This window comes from Budorcas taxicolor, chromosome 17, assembly GCF_023091745.1.
Source record: "Budorcas taxicolor isolate Tak-1 chromosome 17, Takin1.1, whole genome shotgun sequence".
Taxonomy (NCBI): Eukaryota; Metazoa; Chordata; class Mammalia; order Artiodactyla; family Bovidae; genus Budorcas; species Budorcas taxicolor.
This window is the reverse complement of record NC_068926.1, coordinates 65,795,869-65,820,796: the sequence shown is the minus strand read 5'-3', so window position 1 is coordinate 65,820,796 and position 24,928 is coordinate 65,795,869. Positions and strand designations below refer to the sequence as shown.

General features: G+C 49.6%; 1 protein-coding gene across 1 annotated transcript in view; it reads right to left on the bottom strand.

Annotated features, from left to right (window-relative positions):
- Positions 1-24,928, bottom strand: part of MYO18B (myosin XVIIIB) — a 239,396-nt gene that overhangs the window by 134,117 nt on the left and 80,351 nt on the right. The window contains 5 exon segments of the mRNA XM_052654574.1: positions 374-502; positions 5,306-5,371; positions 19,427-19,536; positions 23,268-23,490; positions 24,272-24,455. Of these exon segments, the coding sequence (XP_052510534.1) occupies positions 374-502; positions 5,306-5,371; positions 19,427-19,536; positions 23,268-23,490; positions 24,272-24,455 (712 nt within the window).

Genomic DNA, 24,928 nt, shown 5'->3' with positions numbered 1-24,928 from the left:
GCCACTCAGTCGTGTCCAACTCTTTGTGACCCCATGGACTGCAGCACACCAGGCCTCCCTGTCCATCACCAACTCCCAGAGTTTACTCAAACTCATGTCAACATCCTAGAAACAGCTGTATCATCTTACAAAGTCTGATCCATTAAAGTCTGATCACCTGGACAGAGTGTGGGCACCAGCAAGGGAGATGGGCAGACCTCCTTGCCCACCCCAGACTCACTGGACCATGATCTGCACACTAACAACATCCACTGGAGATTTGTGCACAAGAGCAAGTGTGAGAAGCAGGGATGACAGCCCCTGGACCAGTACGGAGGACGCTCTTCCAGATCCCACGCCCCTGCCACGTTCATGCAACACTCAGCGCCCCCACCTTCAGCTTCTTGAATCCCTGGCGAGAGAGAAAGCCCCTGCAGGCCGCCTGGAACAGGACGATGCTCTGAGACACCAGCTTCTCCCGCTGCTTCTCCAGCCTGGACACCACGCCCGCCTTGAGGAAGACCTGGAGGGAGGGAAGGCTGCAGCTGACGTTCCGCAAATGCATTAGACTGTCTCACGTGGGAGGGGCTGCAGCTCAGCCCCACTTCTGCGTCCACCCAAAATGTTTGTGAGCAGCTGCCCTGGACCGGGGCTCTAAATGGTCAGAGCACCTTGTCTCCTGAGGCCTCCTCTTTCCCTTCTCTTGGCCCCCGGGGCTGCACAGCATGGCTCACACACCTGAGTGTGGTCACTGTTACCAACCGGGGGCTTGTTAGAAACGCAGCATCCCTGGCCCCACCCCAGGCCTGCTGAATCAGGACAATCCCTGGGGGGACTCATGCACGTTTGCCGAGAAGCACCTCACATCTCCAGGTCCTGGCACCACCCGGGGAGTGTGGTCAATGCGGATTCCCAGGCCCCGCCCCAGGGGGTGCAGAACCAGCGGGCTGGGTGGCATTCCTGGGTGTGCATTCTGTGACAAGTGCTGCTGGCCAGAAGAGAAGAGCTGCCCCAGAAACACTCGGTCCTGCCTCAGAAGGAGGGGCAGAGAATGTGGGAAAGTGGGGGCAGCCCTTCTCAGTCTGAAGAGGCTGGGGCCAGGCTGGAGCCGCCTGCAGGAGGTGCACAGGCATAGAGTGGAAGACAGCTGGAGGTTCACAGTTCTGGGCCTCAGCTCTCAATAACGGATGGGGGCTCCCACGGCAAAGGGATCAATGCATTCTCAGCTCCCACAGAGCTGCCCCTGAGAGACTGCGGGGAACAGCAGAGGGTTTTCAGAGTGAGCCTGAAGCTCTGGGGCCAGGCCTGCCCTGGCCAAGGCACCAGGGTCACTGCAGTTGGTGTCGCCTCCCCAGAAGTAAAGGAGAGACGAGCTCATGCTGTTCCTTTTCTGAGCACAGTCTCGTGCGTTACTTCGCCAGATGCGGTTTGTAGCCCCAAAGGTGGCCAGCTGCTGGAGAGCACCATTTAAATCATTGACACTGTCAGGTAATCTACGGCATTATCCGTTAACGGCTAACACGGATGGAGCCCTCCTATGTTCTGGATCTGAATCAGATGCTTGATATGCAGGCAAAAGACTTGACATGGAGAATCTTAGATGGTAGTTACCACAACCCCCTCCCACCCCTCATTTAAAAAATCTTTTTTGGCTGCACTGTGTGGCACGTGGGATCTTAATTCCCCAACCAGGGATCAACCCCCAGCCTCCTGCACTGGCAGCAGGAAGTCTTAACCACTGGACCACCAGCAAAGTGTTCAATCCCCACATTTGATGGAGGGAGAACCTAGGGCTAAAAAAGGCATGTTTCTGCCCAGATCCTGCACTGCCAAATGGTAACGTGGGGATTCACTTCCCTCTCTGACTCCAGAGGAGACCATGGTTGTCACTGAATGTAATTAACATTTGCATGGCATCTGCATTTTGAGAAGCTCTTCTCCTATGTCCCATTTTAACTTGAGTTCACGTGGCTGGTGAACAGCAAAGCTGAGACTTTATCTGGGAACCTCAAGTCCACCTCCTGCACCCATTCACATCATTGGCATGAGGAGCTTTCATTCCCTGGCTCATGTGGTACCCAAACATCAAGGGTTTGTGGCCGAACAGTAATCTGATTCCAGGTGGAACCAAGGGTCTCCGTCGAGTCTCCATCCCCTTAAACCTGTTTTCTGTAACCATGACCAACCAGCCCTGCAGTAAACCTTTCCTTGGAGGGAAGGTGGAGATTAGCGCACCCCATTGCTGCTAATTAACTCTGTTCTGTAACCCTCCATCGCTTTACACAACACTTCCTATGAGTCGGGCTGCCAAGACAATCAGCCTCGTTGAAACAAAGACATGATTGACTCATTACCTATCAGATTGCCTCAATAATGACTGTATTAATTTCACAAGCTAGTGAGTCCCAAAAGCTGCTGTTAAAAAAAAAAAAAATCAATGATCAAAGTGATGACAGCACTAGTCCGTATATTACAAAAGTCGGCAGGCGCTGCCAAAACTGTTATTGATTAAGTATGAAGCTTTCATTAAAAAGATAATTGGAAACGACCATACACAGAATGGGAATAAGTCATCGCCTCTGTAGAATCGTGACTTTTTTTTTCCTTTTCTTTTCTCTTTTAAGAGCAGATCGCCGTGCAGGAGGCCAACTGCATGCGGAATCCCACCTTTTTCATAAATGTCATGGCCCTCGGCATAGGCCTCGATAAGGCACTGGGGGCTGAGAATCACAAAGGAAAATCTAAATGACTCGCTCTTTGTGGACCCAGCTGCTTATTGGACCCAGGCAGAGTGTAATGTCCCAACATCCCCTTCCGAATGGGGTCTCTGGGAGCCGCTGCTAGGCACACTGCTTTTGCTCTCAAAGTGCTGCAAGCCAGGTTTCAACATCTAATGCGGCCATGGCTCTCCTGTCTAATACTGCTGAGAAATTAGCTATTCTCTCTTAGTAGTTTTCCAGATTAGAGGAGATCAGTTCTTTAAACATTAAAATGTTACCCTGTTTGACAAGCATCCTGCCCCTGCTGGCAAATGCCTACCACAAACAATGGCACACCACCCCTGTCAAATGGCAATGTACTGATCCCCACAGCCGACTTGGGAGGTAGAAAGCAGAGGGTCCGTTTTAGAGATGGGGGAAGTGAGGCTCAGAGAGACTAAGTCACTCATTCCACATTCGCACGCTGAGGCGGCGGTGGGGCCGGGGTGTGGCCCAGCTCAGTCTGTTCTCTCCCATTCCCAGCCTCCCCACTATGAAGCGATGAGCCTGACAAAGCGTGACACCTGCATCTGCCCCTAAAGATGGCGGTCTGTCACCCCGGCTTCCGAAAGGATGCATGGGCTTTGACATGCCCTGGGTGGCTTCTTAGTGAATGCGAAGTACGACTCAGAACTCTTCCTGTTTTACCATGGGGTGTTCTGGCTTGCAGACCTTCTGTCTCACCCCCTGAGACTGCGAAAAGTGGCTGCCCATCTGGCTCTTTTCTTCCTTACTCTGCACTGGTTGCTGGGGTCACAAGGACTGACTGAAACTCATGAAGCAGCTAGGCACTTATCTGAACAGGGGTTCTCCAACCCAAGCATGTACTCAGATGCCCTGGAGAGCCTGCTACAACTCAGACTGTGGGGTTCCACCTCCAGGATTCCAGAGTCAGTGGTCCGGCTGGGGTGGCGGCGCCTGACAACGTTTGTTTTCAGGAAGCTCTCGGGTGATGCTGAGGCAGCTGGTCCAGGGATCACACTTTGAGAACCACTGTTTAGTCTAAAAGGATGATGTTCTTGGAGCTGAAGAAGAATTCCTCTGATTAAATAATTTGCTGTATATTTCCATGACTAAACAACAGAACCACAGCATATTGAAAAGAATGTGGGAGGACTGCCCTAGAAGTCCAGTGGTTAAAACTCCATGCTTCCAATGCAGGGGCCACGGGTTCAATCCCTGGCTGGGGAACTAAGATCCCATGTGCCGTGTGGTGTGACAAAAAAAAAAAAAGAAAAGAACTTGGGCTTTGTACTGGTACACAATTTCCATGGGAGCCGCGCTCTTGGATCCTGAGAGGAACTGGAAAAGGGGCTGACTTCCCAGAGGTACAGTTTCCTCTCTGGTGAAGAAGGGATATTATAATCATCTCAACAGAGACTCTGAGGGGAAAGAGGAATACCATATGATGTTGCTTAGCACAGCACCAGGCTTGTGGTGGGGCCCAGTGGGTTTATCTCCTCTGCTGGAAACGTCCACAGAACGTCCTGTGGACCAATCAGGTTGGGACCACAGCAGAATAACAGCTTCCACCATAGGCTTTAGCAGGACCAAGAAGCCTGTGGGGAGAGGCTGGTGTGTCTAGGGGGCAAAGACCAGTGTGAATGACTGCGAGCACTCTGAGGAAAGAGGCGTGATGGGGCAGGACACTTCACTCTGATAAGAGGCACTCAGGGCCAATAGTGCCCCCAGGATGGGCTTCTGGAAACCACGGTCCTGCCCCAGCACTGTACATGGTACCTGAACATGGAAGGCAATTGACAAGGGTTTCCTGGACAACGTTAATCACTCAGAAGGTAACTATGTGGGGAAATGGTCCTCTAGTCTCCTCTGTCTCCAGTTTGTATTCCTAGATGTTGTCCCCACTCTCCTCCCACCAGCTGGTCCTTGAGTCCATAAACTCTGTAGCTCACTCCCCACACTATGACCCACTCACTCTGGGAGGTGGTAGTGGGTCTTCTACTGAAACAAGTGGGTGAAGGCCCCCGGGGCAAGTCATCTGGGGAGCCCTGAACACTGTATGATCCCTCATGAAAACTTTGAGGATGCCTTGAGCACATTAGGGCTCCATGAAATTCTTCTCTGAGTGTTTAAACTTTTTCTGAAGGGCTGCTGGCTCAACACCCATTTGGAGAAATCTATGTCCCTCAGCTCTGAAATTATACACCTTCTTCTCATCCCTTCTCTCACTTACTGCTGCTAATCCCTAAGACTACAGCTGTGTTACATGTGGTTGCAAAGTAAAAGTTGCAAGGCTTTGAGTGAAAGTGGGCCTTTCTGAGGTTCAGAGAGTTCTACTAAGGTCCAGATGTGAACTCTGCAGACCGCTGAGGTCCCTGAGAGTGTCACCTCTAATAAATATTCCTCAATGGTCTCTCCACCCACACTTACCACATTTTATCTTAACGGCCTTGTCCTATAAGGAGGGCAGAGAGTCACTAGCCCTGCATTCAGCTTGGGGAAAAGGAGACACACAGAAGTAGCGGAAGCTGAGGAGGACAAGAGTCAGGTCTCATGTGGGTCCCTGATGTCATGGGTAGAACGGCAAACAAAGGCGCCCTACTCACCTGGCTGTGCCCCACGGCCACGGCCTTCTTCTCCAGGTCCAGTGTTTGCAGGAGCTGCGCCACAGCCTGGGAAGGAGAGGAGAGTTAGAGGGGAAGACAGAGAGCAGGCTGGAGACTCCCAGAGTGGATGGTCAGCTTGCTGGAGGGCTGACAGATACCCAGAGAGAGCAGATGTCTCCCATGTCTGTGAGCTAACAGAGTTCCACCTCCCCAGGAAAGTGCAGAGATGGGCATGGACTGGGTACTGACTGTGTGCCATCCACCCTGCTGAGACCTTCACAGACACCATCTCGCTTCACCCTCACGGCAGCCCCAGGTGGTCGTCACACCAGCACCCCATCTCATTCAGGAAGAGAACCACGGATGCAAAACTAATGGAGGACGCATCTGCTACGGAAAACAGCATGGTGAAACCTCAGAAAATGAAACATGTAAGTTCCACAGGATCTAGAAATTCCACTTCTGGATATATACCCAAAAGAACTGGAAGCAGGAACTCGAACAGATACTTGTACATACTCAGTTCATACCAGCATCATTCACAGTAGCCAAAAGGTGGAAGAAAGCTAAGTGTTACTAAACGCAGTGGTGGCTGCAGCCATGAAATTAAGACACTTGGTTCTTGGAAGGAAAGCTATGATGAACCTAGATAGCATATTAAAAAGCAGAGACATCACTTTGCTGACAAAGTTCTGTCCAGTCAAAGCTATGGTTTTTCCATAGTCTTGTACAGATGTGACAGTTGAACAATAAGGAAGGCTGAGCACCGGAGAACTGATGCTTTAGAATTGTGGTGCTGAATAAGACTCTTGAGAGTCCCTTGACCTGCACAGATATCAAACCAGTCAATCGTAAAGGAAATCAACCCTGAATATTCATTGGGAGGACTGATGCTGAAGCTGAAGCTCCAATCCTTTGGCTACCTGATGCAAAGAGCCAACTCATGGAAAAGACCCTGATGCTGGGAAAGATTGAGGCAACAGGAGAAGGGGGCAACAGAGGATGAGATGGTTAGATAGCATCACCAACTCTATGGACATGAATTTGAACAAACTCTGGGCGACAGTAGAGAACAGAGGAGCCTGGCATGCCACAGTCCACGGGGTCACAAAGACTCAGACATGATTTAGGGCCTGAACAACAACAACCTAAGTGTCTATCAACAGATGGATGGATAAACAAAAATGTGGTGTATATACCCAACAGAATATTAATCATGTTTAAAGGGGAAGGAAATTCTGAAATAAGCTACAACGTGGATGAACCCTAAGGACATTATATTTAGTGAAATAAGCCAGTCATAAAAGGACAAATACCATATTATTTCACTTATATGACATACCTAGAGCAGTCAAATTCATAGAAAGTGTCCATAGAATGATGGCTGCCAGGGGCTGGGGTGATGGGGATGGGAAGTTAATGTTCAATGGGTATAGACTTTCAGTCTTGCAGAAAGAAAGCATTCTAGAGATGGATGGTGGTGATGGCCTCACATGAGTGTGAAAACACTTAATATTGCTAAAGTGCACACTTAAAAATCTCTAAAATGCTAAATTTTATGTTATGTATATTTTGCCACAATTTTTAAAAAATGGAAGGAAGAGGATTCCCTGGTGGTCCAGTGGCTAAGACTCCACACTCCCAAAGCAGGGGGCCCGAGTTTGATCCCTAACTAGATCCCACCTGCCAAAACTAAGAGTTTGAAACTAAGATCTGGAGTAGCCAAACAAATAAATATTTAAAAAAAAAAAAAAAAAACGAATGAAGGCATTTCCCCAAGGTTATAAGTTACATGAGCCAAATTCGAATCAGGGTGTGTCAGGCCACACTGCAACCTCTAAGTCTGGACTGCTGCCCAGGCCCAGGACAGGGGCAGAGGGCCTCAGGCCACTGGGGAATTGACCCCCGTGGCAGCCACCCCAGTGCCCTGTCCTCTCACCCACTGGCCAGGGACGGCCTGCCTCTCCCGAATATTTGTCAAATCATGACATGGCCACTAACCCTGTGTTCCTGGCCTAGATGAGGGAGGGAGAGTCCATGTTTAATTCATCATTTTCCTCTACCACATCTGGTATATGGCAGGAGCTCGATAAATATGATGAGATCCAGTGAGTGTGGAAGCAGGACAGGTTGGAGTGGGGAGTGGGGAGAAAGGCAATGCCCCCTTCAGGAGAAACAAATTCACCCGAGATCCCTAGACCCTGCCTTGGCCAGGCCACCAGCCATTTAATGGAATCTGGCTCAGACAGTAAAGAATGTGCCTGCAATGTGGGAGACTCCGGTTCCATCCCTGGGTCAGGAAGATCCCCTGGAGAAGGGAATGGCTACCCACTCCAGTATTCCTGCCTGGAGAATCCCATGGACAGAGGAGCCTGGCGGGCCCCAGTCCAAGGGGTCACAGAGAGTCAGACATGACTGAGTGACTAACACTTCCCCTTTCCTCTTATCACAGAGGCCGCAGGCTCTGGAGCAATCCTGTCAAGAGATCTGTGCCCTCGGACAAATGCAGGTCCAGCTTGGTCCCTCTGTGACCCCAATTCCCCTCCCACTCCACCCCTACGCCAGCCCTCTTGGACTTCCCATTCACTGAAAACCACCAAGTCTAAAGAATAAACTGTCAGAAAAGTCACTGTGACATTCCACCAAGAAACAGGTATTCTGAGACAGAGTAATTTGGTAGATAAGTTTCAATTCCACGGATCATAGCATCATAGAAAACTTCCCAAAACAAACACACAAAAGAAAATGCCTATTAAAAATCCAGACCAAGGCTGTAATCTGGGGGGAAGTTTCCTTCTCTGACCTCCGAGAAGAACATTCCATAGCATCCCCTCCAAAAACTCAGTGGTTTTACTTAATATTACATTTTAGCCAAGGTTGCTCTCAGGGAGCTACAGGAAGCAAAATGCAAAAAACCAACATATCCAGAAAACATTTTTTCTCTCTGCACAAGAGGAAAACAAAATAAAAATTGAGAAGCATTTATTCAAGAGAAACTACTGGGCCTTTAAGAATGGTGGCAAGTTTGTGGTAACCGTGATCAAGACCCTTCCACTCCCACCAGGCTCTGTCACTGCAGGGGTCCCACTGGGGTGAGGCAAGCAATGAAAACTAGCTGCTTTGCTGCCAGAAGGGGTTCACATACAGGGAGCAAAGTGAGGAGAAATCCCACATCCGGAACCATCGTCAGAAACAGTAAGTGATCTTGGCACCAAATGAATGGAGAAGGTCAATGGCACAGCTAGCCTAAGACTGTTTTCTGAGAGGGGCGAGCAGTGGGGCAGTGATTAGCCAGGTTCCTATAACAAGGAGATACTGGGTATGGGATGGTCAGTCGGCCGTGATAACCATGCCCCATACATTCCTGGCCATCTGGAAAGCTATCCACACTCACAGGAAAGACTGAGGGGGGCGGGGGCTGAGGCACTTATACATTCCTACCTAAATATAAGGCCACGTGCACAGGCGGAAAATACGGAGAAGAGCCATACAGAAAGTAAAATCTGTGGCACAACTATAAATGCCTGAATGCTGGATACACTTTCCAAACCACACAGATCACTGTAAAACCACTGTAAAAAATCAGATAAAAGCGTCACACATTCAAGATGTTTGACCCCAACCTCTGCTGACCACTAAGCTGTGCTGGCACAGGGTCAACCCTTGAGAATCCATGATTTCTAATAAAAACAAGAATTTTTAAGAAGTGAACAGAGACAGTAGCAGTCTCACACCACAGGGGAGACAGACTCCATAAATCTAGTCCTATTAAGTTACTAATTGGGAAAAGGTTGGGATCTAGAGACACAATGTTTTATTATTGAAAATGTCCGGTTTTCCACAGAAAACTACAAGACATGCAAAGAAATTAGAAAGTGTGACCTATGTTCAAGGAACAAACCCCCAAGATCAGTCTCAGGAAACCCTCTGGGGGCGTAGATGCTGGCCTTAAAAAAGACTCCCGGACAGCTCTCACAAGGCACATAACGGGCTTAATATTAACTCACCATGCCTGGCACAGGCTGAGTTTCCATAAGGACTCGTAGGTGGCGGAGGTTCTGAGGTTATAAGCCCCTCAGGGGCGCTGTGGAGTGATGACACACCCTCAACCTCCACCACTCTGGGCTCAAACTGCTAGGCCCTGAATGTACCCAGGAGAGACCCAACTCAGCCTCCAATGACACGGTCCCTGTGTCCTCCAACTGTGCAGAGGTTTCTCTCCAATATTTCGCAAGGATGCCTCCCTCCCCCAAGCAGAGCACACAGTCTGGCATCTCACATTAAGCTGCATGTGCCAGACCGGCTGCAGAAGACTCCAGGAGCCACAAAGGGCTGTGGCTGCGAAGGGCTCCCGACTCACCGCTCCACGGGTCGCACGGTGCAGGGACCCACGGCTGTGGGAACGGATGCTTTCCCGACCACCCTGCTGTCAGGACAGCACCTCCTCCAGGAAACGCACACCGTGGTTGACGGCTGCCATACACTGGGCACCTACTATGTGCCAGGCACTGCTATGCCCTGCCATACACTGCCCCTGGTCATACAGCTATCAAGCATCAAGGGGCACAGATGAATGGAAAAAGAGATGGCAGAAACCAGGATTTGAACCCAAGTCTGTCTGACTCTAAACCACGTGCTTTTAACCACCAAAACTTTTACACGCTGATCAAAACAGTCATAATAACCCTAACATAACCCCTAACATTCATAACTGCCGGGAGCCAGCGTGAGGAATCCCCCCCGCGGCAATGGTCATGAGGAAGGAAGCCAGACAAAACGCAAAGGTGTGATCTAGCTTCAGGGGTTCCCCCTGAGTTGTCCTGAGCATGCACCCCAAAAAACCAGAGTCGGCCTGATTTTATTGTTCTGTGCTTTCCACTCTTCTGACACTCTCTGGAAAGAGTTAACTCAGGGCTTCAGCTAACAGTCTTCTGCAAAAGGAGTGTCTCAGCTCAGATCCCTCTGATGGCTCTCTAACTTGCCTGGCAGTTAGAGACTTTTACAATTTGTGGATTGCTTAAGCCCCCCAACCACAAGAGGCACAAAGCTTAAAGCATCTTAAAGATACAGAGCCTTTTCTAAAGAGCTAGAAATCATACTGGTGACGGATTTTACCGTTGACTTAATGACTGCTGCCAGGCCTCCATATTCTTTATCTTTTAGGCACCTGGGAGGATATTAATCAATGTAATCAGGATATGGAAAAAGGTATATAGTAGTTTTGATGTTAGCAACACTAGACTTTTGAGTTAATTACTTTTCTTTTGTTATAAATCACTGTACTCCTTTTACTTGTTATAAATTGCTGTATCTTTGCTATGTAAGAATGCAACTTTATTTAGTGTTTTTCTGAGAGTGGCACCAGACTTTAGGAGGATCAACACAAATAAGTCTTCTGGTTGACAAACCCTTATCAGAAAAGGGCCGTAAAATGTTAATTGGCCCTCTGGCCAGAAGATGATGTACATCACCTAAGACTTGGGTACACAATTAGGTATGCAGAGAGAAAGCCTGGTTTTGATAAGAGTCAGGGCTGCCGATGCTGCATGATTTTGTATTACCCATTGATCTCTATGTACAATCAAAAAGGTATAAAAGGCCTTTCTAGACAATAGAGGCTGGGCCAGTCCTGGGAAGACTGGTTCCCCCGTGTCTTACTCCTTTTCTGGCTGAATTCCACTCTGGGGCATGGAGGCTTGCCATGTCTACTTACTTGACCCCACTTCTAAGATCCACGTGAGAGGGAGCCCAAGGTGGGGCACCCCCCGCTATTCAAGAGGATGCTGGTGGCCTAACGTAGATGGTGCAAGCTCCTTGTCTGGAACTTTATTGGCTTTCCACGTAAACCAAGTTATTCAGCCTCTTTTCTCCACTTAATTTTCCTACTACACTATTTCTTTCTAATCTAATCTTATATTAATAAATAAATAAGTTCTTCCTCACCTACGCCGTTCACCCTTCGAATCACCCTGGATCCACTGGGGCAGGACCCTGGCACATAACCCCTAAGATAAGGGTGAGGACTACATCTCTGTTCTTTACCTCTATAGTTTCATGATTATAAATAGTATGTCTGGCACGAAGCACAAATATGAACAAACATATAAATAAAAAACACACATGTTTATATAACTGGGTTGGTTAGCACTAAACAGAAAACAAGCAGAATCATTAGAACAGTAGACCCAAACTGGAGTTCAGTTCAGTCGCTCAGTCGTGTCCGATCTTTGTGACCCCATGAATCGCAGCATGCCAGGCCTCCCTGTCCATCACCAACGCCTGGAGTTCACTCAGAGTCATGTCCATTGAGTCGGTGATGCCATCTAGCCATCTCATCCTCTGTTGTCCGTCACCTTCTCCTCCAGCCCCAATCCCTCCCAGCATCAGAGTCTTTTCCAATGACTCAACTCTTCGCATGAGTGGCCAAAGTACTGGAGTTTCAGCTTTAGCATCATTCCTTCCAAAGAAATCCCAGGGCTGATCTCCTTCAGAATGGACTGGTTGGATCTCCTTGCAGTCCAAGGGACTCTCAAGACTCTTCTCCAACACCACAGTTCAAAAGCATCAATTCTTCAGCGCTCAGCTTTCTTCACAGTCCAACTCTCATATCCATACATGGCCACTGGAAAAACCATAGCCTTGACTAGACGGACCTTTGTTGGCAAAGTAATGTCTCTGCTTTTCAATATGCTATCTAGGTTGGTCATAGCTTTTCTTCCAAGGAGCAAGCGTCTTTTAATTTCATGGCTGCAATCACCATCTGCAGTGACTTTGGAGCCCCAAAAAATAAAGTCTGACATTGTTTCCACTGTTTCCCCATCTATTTCCCATGAAGTGATGGGACAAGATGCCATGATCTTCGTTTTCTGAATGTTGAGCTTTAAGCCAACTTTTTCACGCTCCACTTTCACTTTCATCAAGAGGCTTTTTAGTTCCTCTTCACTTTCTGCCATAAGGGTGGTGTCATCTGCATATCTGAGGTTATTGATATTTCTCCCGGCAATCTGGATTCCAGCTTGTGCTTCTTCCAGTCCAGCGTTTCTCATGATGTACTCTGCATAGAAGTTAAATAAGCAGGGTGACAATATACAGCCTTGATTGTATTCCTTTTTCCTATTTGGAACCAGTCTGTTGTTCCATGTCCAGTTCTAACTGTTGCTTCCTGACCTGCATATAGGTTTCTCAAGAGGCAGGTCAGGTGGTCTGGTATTCCCACCTCCTTCAGAATTTTCCGCAGTTTATTGTGATCCACACAGTCAAAGGCTTTGGCATAGTCAATAAAGCAGAAATAGATGTTTTTCTGGAACTCTCTGGCTTTTTCGATGATCCAGCAGATGTTGGCAATTTGATCTCTGGTTCCTCTGCCTTTTCTAAAACCAGCTTGAACATCTGGAAGTTCACGGTTCACGTATTGCTGAAGCCTGGCTTGGAGAATTTTGAGCATTACTTTACTAGCATGTGAGATGACTGCAATTGTGCGGTAGTTTGAGCATTCTTTGGCATTGGCTTTCTTTGGAATTGGAATGAAAACTGACCTTTTCCAGTCCTGTGGCCACTGCCGAGTTTTCCAAATTTGCTGGCTTATTGAGCATCATCTTTCAGGATTTGAAATAGCTCAACTGGAATTCCATCACTTCCACTAGCTTTGTTCGTAGTGATGCTTTCTAAGGCCCACTTGACTTCACATTTCAGGATGTCTAGCTCTAGGTGAGTGATCACACCATCGTGATTATCTTGGTATTGAAGATCTTTTTTGTACCGTTCTTCTGTGTATTCTTGCCACCTCTTCTTAATATCTTCTGCTTCTGTTAGGTCCATACCATTTCTGTCCTTTATCGAGCCCATCTTTGCATGAAATGTTCCCTTGGTATCTCTAATTTTCTTGAAGAGATCTCTAGTCTTTCCCATTCTGTTCTTTTCCTCTATTTCTTTGCATTGATCACCGAGGAAGGCTTTCTTATCTCTTCTTGCTATTCTTTGGAACTCTGCATTCAGATGCTTATATCTTTCCTTTTCTCCTTTGCTTTTCACCTCTCTTCTTTTCACAGCTATTTGTAAGGCCTCCCCAGACAGCCATTTTGCTTTTTTGCATTTCTTTTCCATGGGGATGGTCTTGATCCCTGTCTCCTATTCAATGTCACGAACCTCAGTCCATAGTTCATCAGGCACTCTATCTATCAGATCTAGGCCCTTAAATCTATTTCTCACTTCCAGTGTATAATCATAAGAGATTTGACTTAGGTCATACATGAATGGTCTAGTGGTTTTCCCTACTTTCTTCAATTTAAGTCTGAATTTGGCAATAAGGAATTCATGATCTGAGCCACAGTCAGCTCCTGGTCTTGTTTTTGTTGACTGTATAGAGCTTCTCCATCTTTGGCTGCAAAGAATGTAATCAATCTGATTTCGGTGTTGACCATCTGGTGATGTCCATGTGTAGAGTCTTCTCTTGTGTTGTTGGAAGAGGGTGTTTGCTATGACCAGTGAATTTTCTTGGCAAAACTCTATTAGTCTTTGCCCTGCTTCATTCCGCATTCCAAGGCCAAATTTGCCTGTTACCCCAGGTGTGTCTTGACTTCCTACTTTTGCATTCCAGTCCCCTATAATGAAAAGGACATCTTTTTTGGGTGTTAGTTCTAAAAGGTCTTGTAGGTCTTCATAGAACCGTTCAACTTCAGCTTCTTCAGCATTACTGGTTGGGGCATAGACTTGAATTACTGTGATATTGAATGGTTTGCCTTGGAAACAAACAGAGATCATTCTGTCGTTTTTGAGATTGCATCCAAGTACTGCATTTCAGACTCTTTTGTTGACCATGATGGCTACTCCATTTCTTCTAAGGGATTCCTGCCCACAGTAGTAGACACAATGGTCATCTGAGTTAAATTCACCTGTTCCAGTCCATTTCAGTTCACTAATTGCTAGAATGTCGATGTTCGCTCTTGCCATTGACCACTTCCAATTTGCCTTGATTCATGGACCTGACATTCCAGGTTCCTATGCAATATTGCTCTTTACAGCATCAGACCTTGCTTCTATCACCAGTCACATCCACAGCTGGGTATTGTTTTTGCTCCATCCCTTTGGCTCCATCCCTTCATTCTTTCTGGAGTTATTTCTCCACTGGTTATTTCCAGACCCAAACTAGAAGAGGATGGCAAAGTGAGAAAGTCAAAAATGATAAATAAATTCCAGAGGGCTAGGGCTCAGGCTATGGGAGGGCTTACCAGGTGGCTCAGTGGTAAAGGATCCACCTGCCAGTGCAGAAGACACAGGTTCGATCCCTGGGTCGGGAAGATCTCCTGGAGAAGGAAATGGCCACCCACTCCAGTATTCTTGCCTGGAGAATCCCATGGACACAGGAGCCTGGTGGGCTGCCGTCCATGGAAGTGGAAAAGAGTGGACACGACTGAGTGACTGAACATGCACGCACACAAACACAAGGCCACAGGAGGCCCTGAGAAAATAATTCGGCGCCCTCAGAATGGGCAGCTGCCTCTCTTCCTCTCTCCCTACCCAAGGCCCCCAGCCACAGGCTCATGGGAACCTCTGCAAAACAGAAAAGGACTCGGGGGCAAGTTCAGAGGAAATCAGGAGTGCCCACCGTGGTCTGAGATGGAACAAGAGTGGCTGCCTTTGAGAAGATAGGCACGCCATAATTGTGTTCAGATCAAGTCCCCGGGGACAGAGATTTGGTGGCTAGAATCAGTCCTCACTGTAGACACTCTGAAGGTAAGAGGGAACCGGGGGTTTCCCGTCATCCATTAGGGAGATCTGGAAACTCCTGCCTCAGTAGCAAAGAGATAAAGGGACCAGAATCTTGGACACAGCTGATGTGAACCTAACAAGCTCTTTCAGTAATCTTTCTGAGACCTCCTCACGGTCACTCTGGGAGGCCTTCAGTGTAGGTTAAGGCATACTCTTAGCCAGATGGGATCTGACTCTGGGAGAGAGGAGAGAGACCCACCATGATCAGAGGGCGAGACAGTCATTTTGGAGACCTGAGCACGTGCCTGGGTGTCTAGAAGAGACAGAGGCATCCTCAATGGTCAAGGTCAGCATGAGAACACTGCTCCCGAGAGAGGACCAGGGGATGGGCAGAGTAGACTTGACTTCCTTCATAATTTTGCTTAAGCAGGTTCAAATAATAAAGATCTGGTCTTTGATGCCATGCCCTTGCTGATAACCTTCCAGTCTGCCATCATTGACCACCTGATGAAGCCTAGGCTGTCTGCCCCTGCTGACAGTGACCATGGGCTGATCCTTTTCTTCTACCTGGCAGCATTTATGCACCAGCCACACTGGATCTCGATCTGACTCTGGACCTCTGCACCTGCCAAACCCAATGTGGCTTGCCCTGCACCTTCTCTTACTTGATTCCTCCAAACCGTTCCAGAAAGCTCTATTCAATCATCACTTGCTCTGTCTTCCCTGTATGTCCTACCCTCAACCCCTGCTGCAAATATCAGAAGTTTTAGAGGTGTTCCCTGGGACCTCCCAAAGGCCCCTCTCTGTCTGGGAACTGCTAATTTTCATCCTTCTTCCTCAGGAGGCTGTCTTCTGTTCATCCCTGTCTCTCTGGTGGCCAGCACAGGACCTGGTGCAAGGCAGGCACTTGGTGACAGCTGGATGGAATCGATAATAATTATTTTAAATTAACATCATGATGGCACGTTCTGTGTAAATCTTCACCGAATACTCTGCCTGTCTTCAAAGGGCTTCCATTGAAAAGCCCTGTGTGAACGTGAAAAGATGCCCACCAGCCCTGGCCATCAGGGGACTGCAAGTCAAAACCGCAATGAGATACCACCTCATACCCGAAAGGGTGACTTCAAAAAATACCCCAGAAAATAACAAATGTTGGCAAGGTTGTGGAGAAGCTGCAACCCTCAGGCACTGTTGAAGGGAACAGAAAATGGTACAGCCATTATGGAAAACAGTTTGGAGGTTCCTCAAAAAATTAAATATAGTATTACCATATGATCCAGCAATTCCACTTTGAGTATGTACCCAAGAGAATCAAAAGACAGGGTCTCAAAAGAGGCCTCTGTACACTGTGTTCATAGCAGGGTCATTCACAACAGCCAAAAGGTGGCAATAGCCCAAGTGTCCTCTGACAAGAGGATGGATATACAAAATGTGATACACAAGGATACAAGTCAGCCTCAAAGGAAAGGAAATTCTGACATGTGCCACTAAATGGATGAACCCTGGGGACTTCATACTAAGTGCCATAAGCCAGTCACAAAAGGACAAACATTGTATGAGTCCACTTACATGCGGTTCCTGGAGCAGCCAAATTCATGGAGACAGAGAGCAGAACGGTGGTTGCCAAGGGCTGGCTGGGAGGCAGGATGGGCATGTAGTGTTTAATGGGGATGGTTCCAGTTTTGGAAAATGAAAGGAGTTCTGGAGATGGAGGGCCATGATGGTTACACAACATGAATGTACTTATGGCCACTAAACTGTATGCTTAAAAATGGGTTACGGTGGTTAAGTTTTATGTTATGTGTATTTTACCACAATACATAATAAAGAGCCCTGTGTGAGGAGTTTGAGAGCCTGGGCTCAAACCCCGGCTCTACCACTGCCCCCACGGCCTGGCTGGGGGTGGGAGCCTCAGTTGCTTCTGCTGTGAAATGGGGATAATTCCCAGAGCAGGGAGCTTTATCAATTGAGGGCTGTTTCAGGGTGAAAGTCGGTAGGGAATCTTTTCATATTACACCTGATATTTTGTGATGAGAGTTTGTGTATCTGCGGTTAAAAAAAAAAAAAAAAGGCATATGCTATTTTTGTTTCAGGAGCACAAAATCCAGCAGGGACCCTCCAAATGAGAGTACTTCACTGGGAGAGAGCCTGGTTTAAGCACCACGTGCACGCTAGGCACACAGGGGATGTGCCAAGGCCTGGTTCACACCCTGCCAGTGAATTCCCTCTGCTGCCGTCTAGTGTCTAATGACAATATTGACCTTTCCTATCTGTCAGACTTGTCTTATTAAATCCTGAGGTCTTAAATGCTTTGCACACAGAGGCTGACAGTTTGCCCACCCAAGCACGTGTTCATGTATAATTCATGGTGTATCGTGCTGCTTGGCAGATGAATATTTATCAGCTTTTTCATAAGAGGCAGGCTGGCGTTTCCTTTTGTTGCTACCAAAATCCTATGCTGCAGCAAATGAAATTTGTGAGCAAATAATAAAAAAAAAAAAGAAGAATAACAAGAAGCGAAAACTCCCCAGTCCATTCTGCTTGTAATTTTCCACTTTCCAAGGCCTCCAGCGTGTGTGTGTGGAGGTGGTTTCAGTCTGGCTACGAGAGAGAACTGCTGAGTCGTCCAGAATAGAAACGCTTCCATATGCTCCCCCTGCACCCCCGCCGAAAACTCCCCCACACCCCACTTCTGCACTGCCTTCAACAGCAAAGGAGCCCAAGCCCCTTTCAGTGGCTCCAGTCCAGCTGCTCTGGATGGAGATCAAGACGGGGGGTGGGGGCAACCAAGGATAAGGAACCCCGATGGAGCTTGGTACACTGTGGCTGGTGGCACTGAGCCAGGCAATTTCGTGGTTTCCACAGTGGGATGCCCCCCCAGGGAGGGGACAGCCCCGTGCCACACCAGTTGGGGTCTGAGGTCCCCTCCCCAGGGCTGGGACGCAGGAGCACCATGAGAAATGCCGCTGTGTCTGCGGGAGGGAGCCTGTGCCCTGGTCCCTGCTGCAGAGGAGAGCCAAGAAAGGGCTTAAGACTTGTGCCTCTGCAGCTGGCTCTTCTCGCCTTGCGACTCACTGACTGAGGATTCCAGGCTGGGAGGTCAGGCGCGCACGGGTGCACTCACCGGAGGGGAGTTTCAGCACAGCTGTGAATGCAGAGTCTGCGTGGCCTGGCTGCCACCTCTCTGGCCTTGGAAGACAGTGATGGCGATGACAATGACAATCACAGTTCATACAAAATGAGCCCGTACTATGTGCCGGGCCCTGCAGCAAGCACACCAATTATACTACTACATACAATCCACTGAACGCTCCACGGAGGTTGGTCTGATCATTGTTCCCATTTTACAAATTAGGAAGCTGAGGCAGAAAGATGGATTAACTCATCTAAGTTCACACAGTCCCAGCTGGGAGTCAACTGCAGGTCTGTGTGGCTTGAGCCCTCGCTTTCTTAACGACCCTCCATGCAATCAAGAAACTTGAGTTCAAGGGCAAAACCCACGAATGCTTGGCTGTGTGGCCTCAAGGCAATCCGTCACCTCTACGAGCCCACGTTTCAGCATTCACAAAAGAGGCGCGATGGCTCATTTTGCAGGGCTGTTGTGAGGATGCACTAGGGCTTTGTAAACTGTCAAGAGCTCTGTCATCGATCAGCCGGTGGCTGTTCTCAACAGAAACACTTACTGGGGATTTGGCACTAGGAGTGAAGACTTCTGGCTCCAGAAGTTTATGGCAGAGATGGAGGAAGGAGACATAGAGGGGCAACAATACAAGGTTAGGTACGTGTCTTCATTCATTCATCCGACAGGCAATTTACCGAGCACTTGCTCTGAGCCCGAAAACACACAGTCCCCCCAAAAAGTGTTATTTCAGACATGGCTAAGTGCTACACAGATGTTTGAACAAGAAGATGCGATGGAGAATAACACGAGCAAGATCTGAACAGCAAGATGACACTGGCCTGGCCAGGACTGGGGAGAGGCGACAGCCCTCTGTGCAAAGGCCCTGAGGGGAGTGTTTGGGACCACAAGCCCTCTTTTCACAGACTCTCGGGGTGCTAGTGCCAAGTGCAACTCCCTACAGGAATGATGACCATCCACCCTGCTGGGAGCCCTCCCACACGGGACCTGCCCTTCCCGTGGTTCTAATTCTTTTTCTGCACTTCCTCAGGCAGGGTTTCAGAAGGACCATTCTGGGATGGGCAGTGTTGTAACTGACCCTGCAGAGGGCGCAGTATGGAGTAGGGGTGTGGGCCAAACGTCAGGCCATCCTCATCTTTGCCCCCGAGACCCGACTCTCAGATCCCAGCTGCCCCAGCTGCCCCCGGGCTATCCGCTGCAGGGCAGAAGCATCGGCGCCTCCACACCTCCACCCTACCCCACCGCCCCCGACCCCCACCCCCAGGTCCATGTACCTTCCTCTCATCCACCCCTTCAGGGGCTGATATGAGCTCCTTCGCGAGCACAGGGTCCAGCACCTGGAATCTTCGGCGGAACTGAGTGAGCCCCATGTGGTCAGCGTAGCCTGGGGTGTGGGGAGCAGGAGAAGAACAAAGAATCCAAATGAGATGCCCAGCCCAGGGGTCCACTACCAGCCTTGCTGCCCACCTGCTGTGTGCACTCGCTTCTCGGGGCCTCAGTTTCCCTGTTTGCTAATATAAGACACTGGGTTCCATCAGCATTTACCAAATGCATTCCCCAGAACACAGACCCTGTAAGAGGCTCCACCGAAAGCTTGAAAAAGCTGCCCCCTCCTCCACCTCTTGGAAGATCGTGATGTGTATCAACACCAAAGTCAAAGGCTCCAGAACCTCTGCAGGGATGATGCCTGATTAGCTTGACTTAACCCAGAGTTCTCCAAACATGCTGGACCATGGGAAAATGTTTTGATCTCATAGTTTTTACCACCCCAAAGACTGCACGTGGGAAACACTGCATCAGGCCATATCTAAGGGTTCTTTTAAATCTGAAGTGTAGGATGCACACAGATGCACCCTTCTGTGTGGAAACTGAAAAGCTACTGAGAGAACGTGATGTTTGAGCTGGCCTTTGAGGGGCTGAGAGAGTCTGCGAGAGGGTTCTGTGTGGAAAGAAGTCCAGACAGAGGGAGTCAGAGCAGGAAACGGAAGGCCTGTCCCATAGCGGCGGTAACACCATTTACAGAGTGTTCATGTGTGTGAGACACTAGGATAACAGCGTCCCTGTTTCACAGAGACTCTAGGGCCTGTGTTACTATCCCATTATACAGACGTGGAAACTGAGGACGGGAGTTCAAGTCACGGAGCCCAAAGTGACATGGATCGTAATTCTCCCTGCGGGGAGACAAACCCAGACAAGATGATGAGACGGAGAATAACAGAAGCCAGGATCTGAATGGCAAGGTGACTCCGGCCTGGCGAGGACTGGGGAGATAACTGTAGGCCACGACAGTAACTAGTCCAGCAGAGAGCAGCCAACAGTGAGGTCAAAGATGAGCAGGGACTGGGTCCAGACCTCAAGGCTGACCACACAGAGACCTGGAGGCTGGGAGGCTATAGGGCTGCCGTTGTGAGTCAGACCTACCTGAGCTCCCATCTCCTATCTGCCCTGGTTAGCCCTCTGACCAGTGACAGATGACTCTTGTTTCTTTGAGATTCAAGTTCTTCACTTGTTCATTGAGAGTAATAACAACTTATTGACCAGAGATGTAGTAATATGTCTTTGGTTACCCAACTGTTATTGACCAGAGTGTTTCAATATTCATTTACATAACAAATCGCCAGCCAGGGGCATTAGTTTCTGCAAAAATCCTCTGGTCAATAATGTGCTAAGATCTCTTATCACACAGTCACGACAAGGATTAAATCCAATAATGACTACAGGAAAAGAAGCTAACGTGTTTTGAGCACTTGTCCATGTCCAGGCACTTTTCTTATTCCCTTATTAATTCACCAGCCCACTCAATGGCTCTCTGAAACCTGAGCTGTTACAGGACAGGAAAGGGAGGCACGACCTAGGGGCCTGACAGTGTCAACCACGACCATGCACGGGCCAGCTGGCTCCAGAGTCTGGGCTGTGCCCACCAGGCTGCCCTGTATGTAACATGTGATGAGCATTTACTGTCTGCCAGGCTCGGTGCTAAGCACTCTGTGAGAACAACACCATTGAGTGTGTGTAACCACACTGGTGCCCCGAGCAGCTGAAGTGCCCAGGAAACAGCCTCTGCATACGTGCAATGTATGCCTGTGTCTGTGCATACAGGCACATCTCAGAGATACCGTGGGCTTGGTTCCAGACCACTGCAAGAAATCAAATATCATAAAACTTTTTTGCTTTCTCAGTGCACATAAAAGTTAAATTTATGCTATACTACAGTCTATTACGTGGGCAATAGCATTACATCTAAAAAACAATGTGCAGACCTTCATTTTAAAAATTCATTACTGAATAAAAAATACTGACCATCCTCTCAGCCGTCATCAAGTTGTATGTTTTAGCTGGTGGAGGGTTAGAAATGCTGCAAGAATGACCAAATGTGACGCAGAGATGCACAGTGAGCAAATGCTGCTGGAAAAAGTGGCACCAACAGACTGGCATGAAACAGGGTCACCACAAACCTTCAAGTTATGGGGAAAAACAACAACTGTGCTCTGAGCACAGCAGAACAAGGCCTGCTTGTATATCTGTTACACACACACAGTCCAAATCGTAAATCTGTGACATCAATAACTGTGTATGGATCTTTGTATGCAAGTAAATATTTCTCACATGGTGTGAGAGAGACAGAAGTGACCCAGAGCAGAAAACAATGAGGAAATAAACCAGGTCTCGGAAGCAGAAATTGGCAGGAGACGTCAACCCTTCACTGAGCTGGAAGCCCTTCCTGAGTTGGGCCCTGAGACGGCAGAGGGTGGACACACAGGGAGGAAGGGGACTCGCTGACCGCGCCCACGGGCAAGGGCTCTAACCGTGGGCCAGGGCACCTCCTGCCAGCCAGGCGCAATCGAACGGCCTGGGCTGTGACTGGCTTGCGCTTCCCCGTGACAGTGTCTGTCTTCCTATGCCTGCAGTTCTGCAGACAGGAGGGGAAATCAATACGATGCTGGGGAGAGCGAGTGGCTCATGGTTGCTGCCGGCTGCTCCTGGCTTCTCCGCCCAGAACTCAGTATGAGTGCCTTGGGAGGAGACAGGGCAGTGACCACAAGCTGAGGGGGCACTGACCGAGGAAATATTAAACAAGTGGGGCCCACCTAGACTCCCATCAGCCCCAGCCACCCCATCCCGACTTCGCCTGAGCTGTTCTTGTCAGGGAGGCGAATCCACAGGGTGGCCAATGGGGTCTCAGAGACAGAAAAGAATGGGAAATTTTCAGATCAAACTCAGCTCAGAAGAGGAGCTATCGGGGCAACCTTGGTGCATGCCTGCTTTCTAAAATATGAGTCTAAAACTTCATTCCTTTGATGGAAACCCCTCCTCGCCCATCACGCCCATCACCTCCTCAGCCGGACCGGGGAAGGCCACTCTTCCAAAGATGGGGTTAAGCCTCCCCAGTGGGTCCACCCCTCCTCTCCCACACCCACCCCCACTCATTGTGAACCTGGAAACCCAGGCTCCCCGACACCTCCCTGCCTCAGCACACAGTGCTCCTTCAGCCAAGCTGTCCCTCTCCACGCACCACCCAGAGGTGAGCAGTCGCTTTCTTCTAAGACTCAGTGAAGATGTTGCCTCCAATGGGCACTGGTACCCCCCGCATCCCTGCGTGACACGTGCCCTGGTCACACCATACCATCATCACCTGTTTCCATATGGATCTCCCAAACCAGGCTGAGCATCCTGAAGGCCAAATATTAATGACTGAGGAAATTTCACCCTCAATTCCAAGGCAGATGCTCCTAAGATGCATGTTGTTGGAAAGGAAGATGGGCCAGACACACTCCAAGCTTTTCAGGTCATTGAAGTTGTTGAGTTGCTCAGTTGTGTCCGACTCTGCCACCCCATGGACTGTAGCCGACCAAGCTCCTCTGTCCACGGGATTCTCCAGGCAAGAATACTGGAGTGGATTGCCATACCCTCCTCCAGGGGGTCTTCCTGACTCAGGGATTGAACCTCCATCTCCTGTATTGCAGGCAGATTTTTTTTTTTTTTTTACCACTGAGCCACCAGGGAAGCCCTGCTTTCCAGGAGTGCATAACTAGCTCAGGAATGGTTGGACTTTGGGCTCAAAGAGCAAGCCCCAGGAGTTGGCGACAAGGTGCTTGCTCCCTGCTTGCCTCTCACCTGTTCTGTGCAGACGCAGCGCCTCCAGGATGCAGGATCCTGCGAGCTGCACCCTCAGTGCGGGGATGTCCAAGGGCAGGGACCTGCCTGCCTCAGGCTTGTCTCCACCAGGCTGTGGCGGAGTCGGAGACCCCTGCCCGCCTCTGCTCTCCACCGCTGTGCTCAGCACCAGGCAGTGGATGAAGTGTAACTCAGACCGTCTGATCACGCTGATCAATGCATCCTAGGACCAAGAAGAGATGGGGTCAGGGCCACAGCGAGACCGACAAGGGTCTGGACACTCCCCAAACATACATTCAGTCTGGTCTGGGCAGCTCTGGAGGCCCCTATGTCCTACCATAAGGGCCTCTTATCCATGGCCCGATTTGTACTCATGAGAAATAAAGGACCTCTATAATGATCCTTATTATCATAGATGGAAAAACTGGGACATGGAGAGGACAAACGGGTGGCCCCAAGCAGAGGGGGTCAGTCACCCAAGAAGAAAATTAGAGCCCAGAACCTAGGCTGAGGGCTTTTCCAGGACAAGATGCTATGAGTCGTCTCCTCAAGCCCTCCTTCCCGTGTCCTGCCCTCCTGAACTCAGCCTAATCTCTTGTTACTGGATTACCGTGTCCAGGCGACATCTTCACACCAGGGTTGGGCCCAACCGCCCTCTCTACGGGGAGCCTGGAGGTGGGCATGCCAGCCTTTGAGAGGGGAGGGAGGGAGACAGGCAGAAGAGGGCTGGCTGCGATGTTTGCCACCTTGATCAGGAAGGCGACCTGATTCCTGACAACTTCCTGAAGCTGCTCAAGTGAAACCAAGGAGCTGAGGCTTAGGCCTCAGACTGGGACAGGTCACTGTGCTGCCCTGAGCCTCTCAGCTTCTTCCTCGGTGGAGCATGGGGGTTGGCTGCCTATCCCTTCAGGCCCACTGGGGAGCTCAGAGCTGGTGCAGCTGGATAACTCGCCCTGGGGGCGGGTGGGGAGGCCCCCACCCCATGAGAACAGGACCCCGCTCACCATCTGCAGCTTGATCTGGGAGCAGGGGGCTTTCCTCTTCACCGCGGCCAGGCTGCTAGCGAATGTCCTCCGCACCACGCAGCTCCGCTGCTGGGCCTGCTGGGAGGTGCCCTCCAGGCCGGCCACGGCCCGGCACACGGGGGACAGCTTGGCCCGGGACTGGAACAGGGTCCTCAGCTCCTCCCTGGCAGGTAGGCGGGGAGAGAGAGAGGGGCTTCAGGGGTTTGGGGGCGAGCGAAGGGGACCCCCTTGCCTCTGGACATCTGCTTCCTGAAACCATGTCCTAGCTGCCAAGTCTGTTCATAGTCCCTTCTGCCAGATGATCCTTTGTTCAGGGACAAACGCCAGCATCTTCCTCCACTCCTCTCTCCCTCTCCTAACCTCAGAGCATCTTCCTTCTATTGGATGTTCCCATCACTTACATACCTGCAGGAACTCTGCCCAGCCAGCACTTTCTTAGAGGGTAAAATCACCTCGGTTATCTCTAGAACTGGTCTGAGCACAGCAGGTGCTTATCTGTCCAACAGACAGTCTGAGCACTGAGGAGACCCTACCAAGCCCCAGGATGAAGCTGGGACCCAGGGAAGGCCTCAGGCTTCCTGGCTGCCCCGGCCGCTCCCCTCCACTAGAGGCCTGTGGGCGACTCCCCTGCAAATC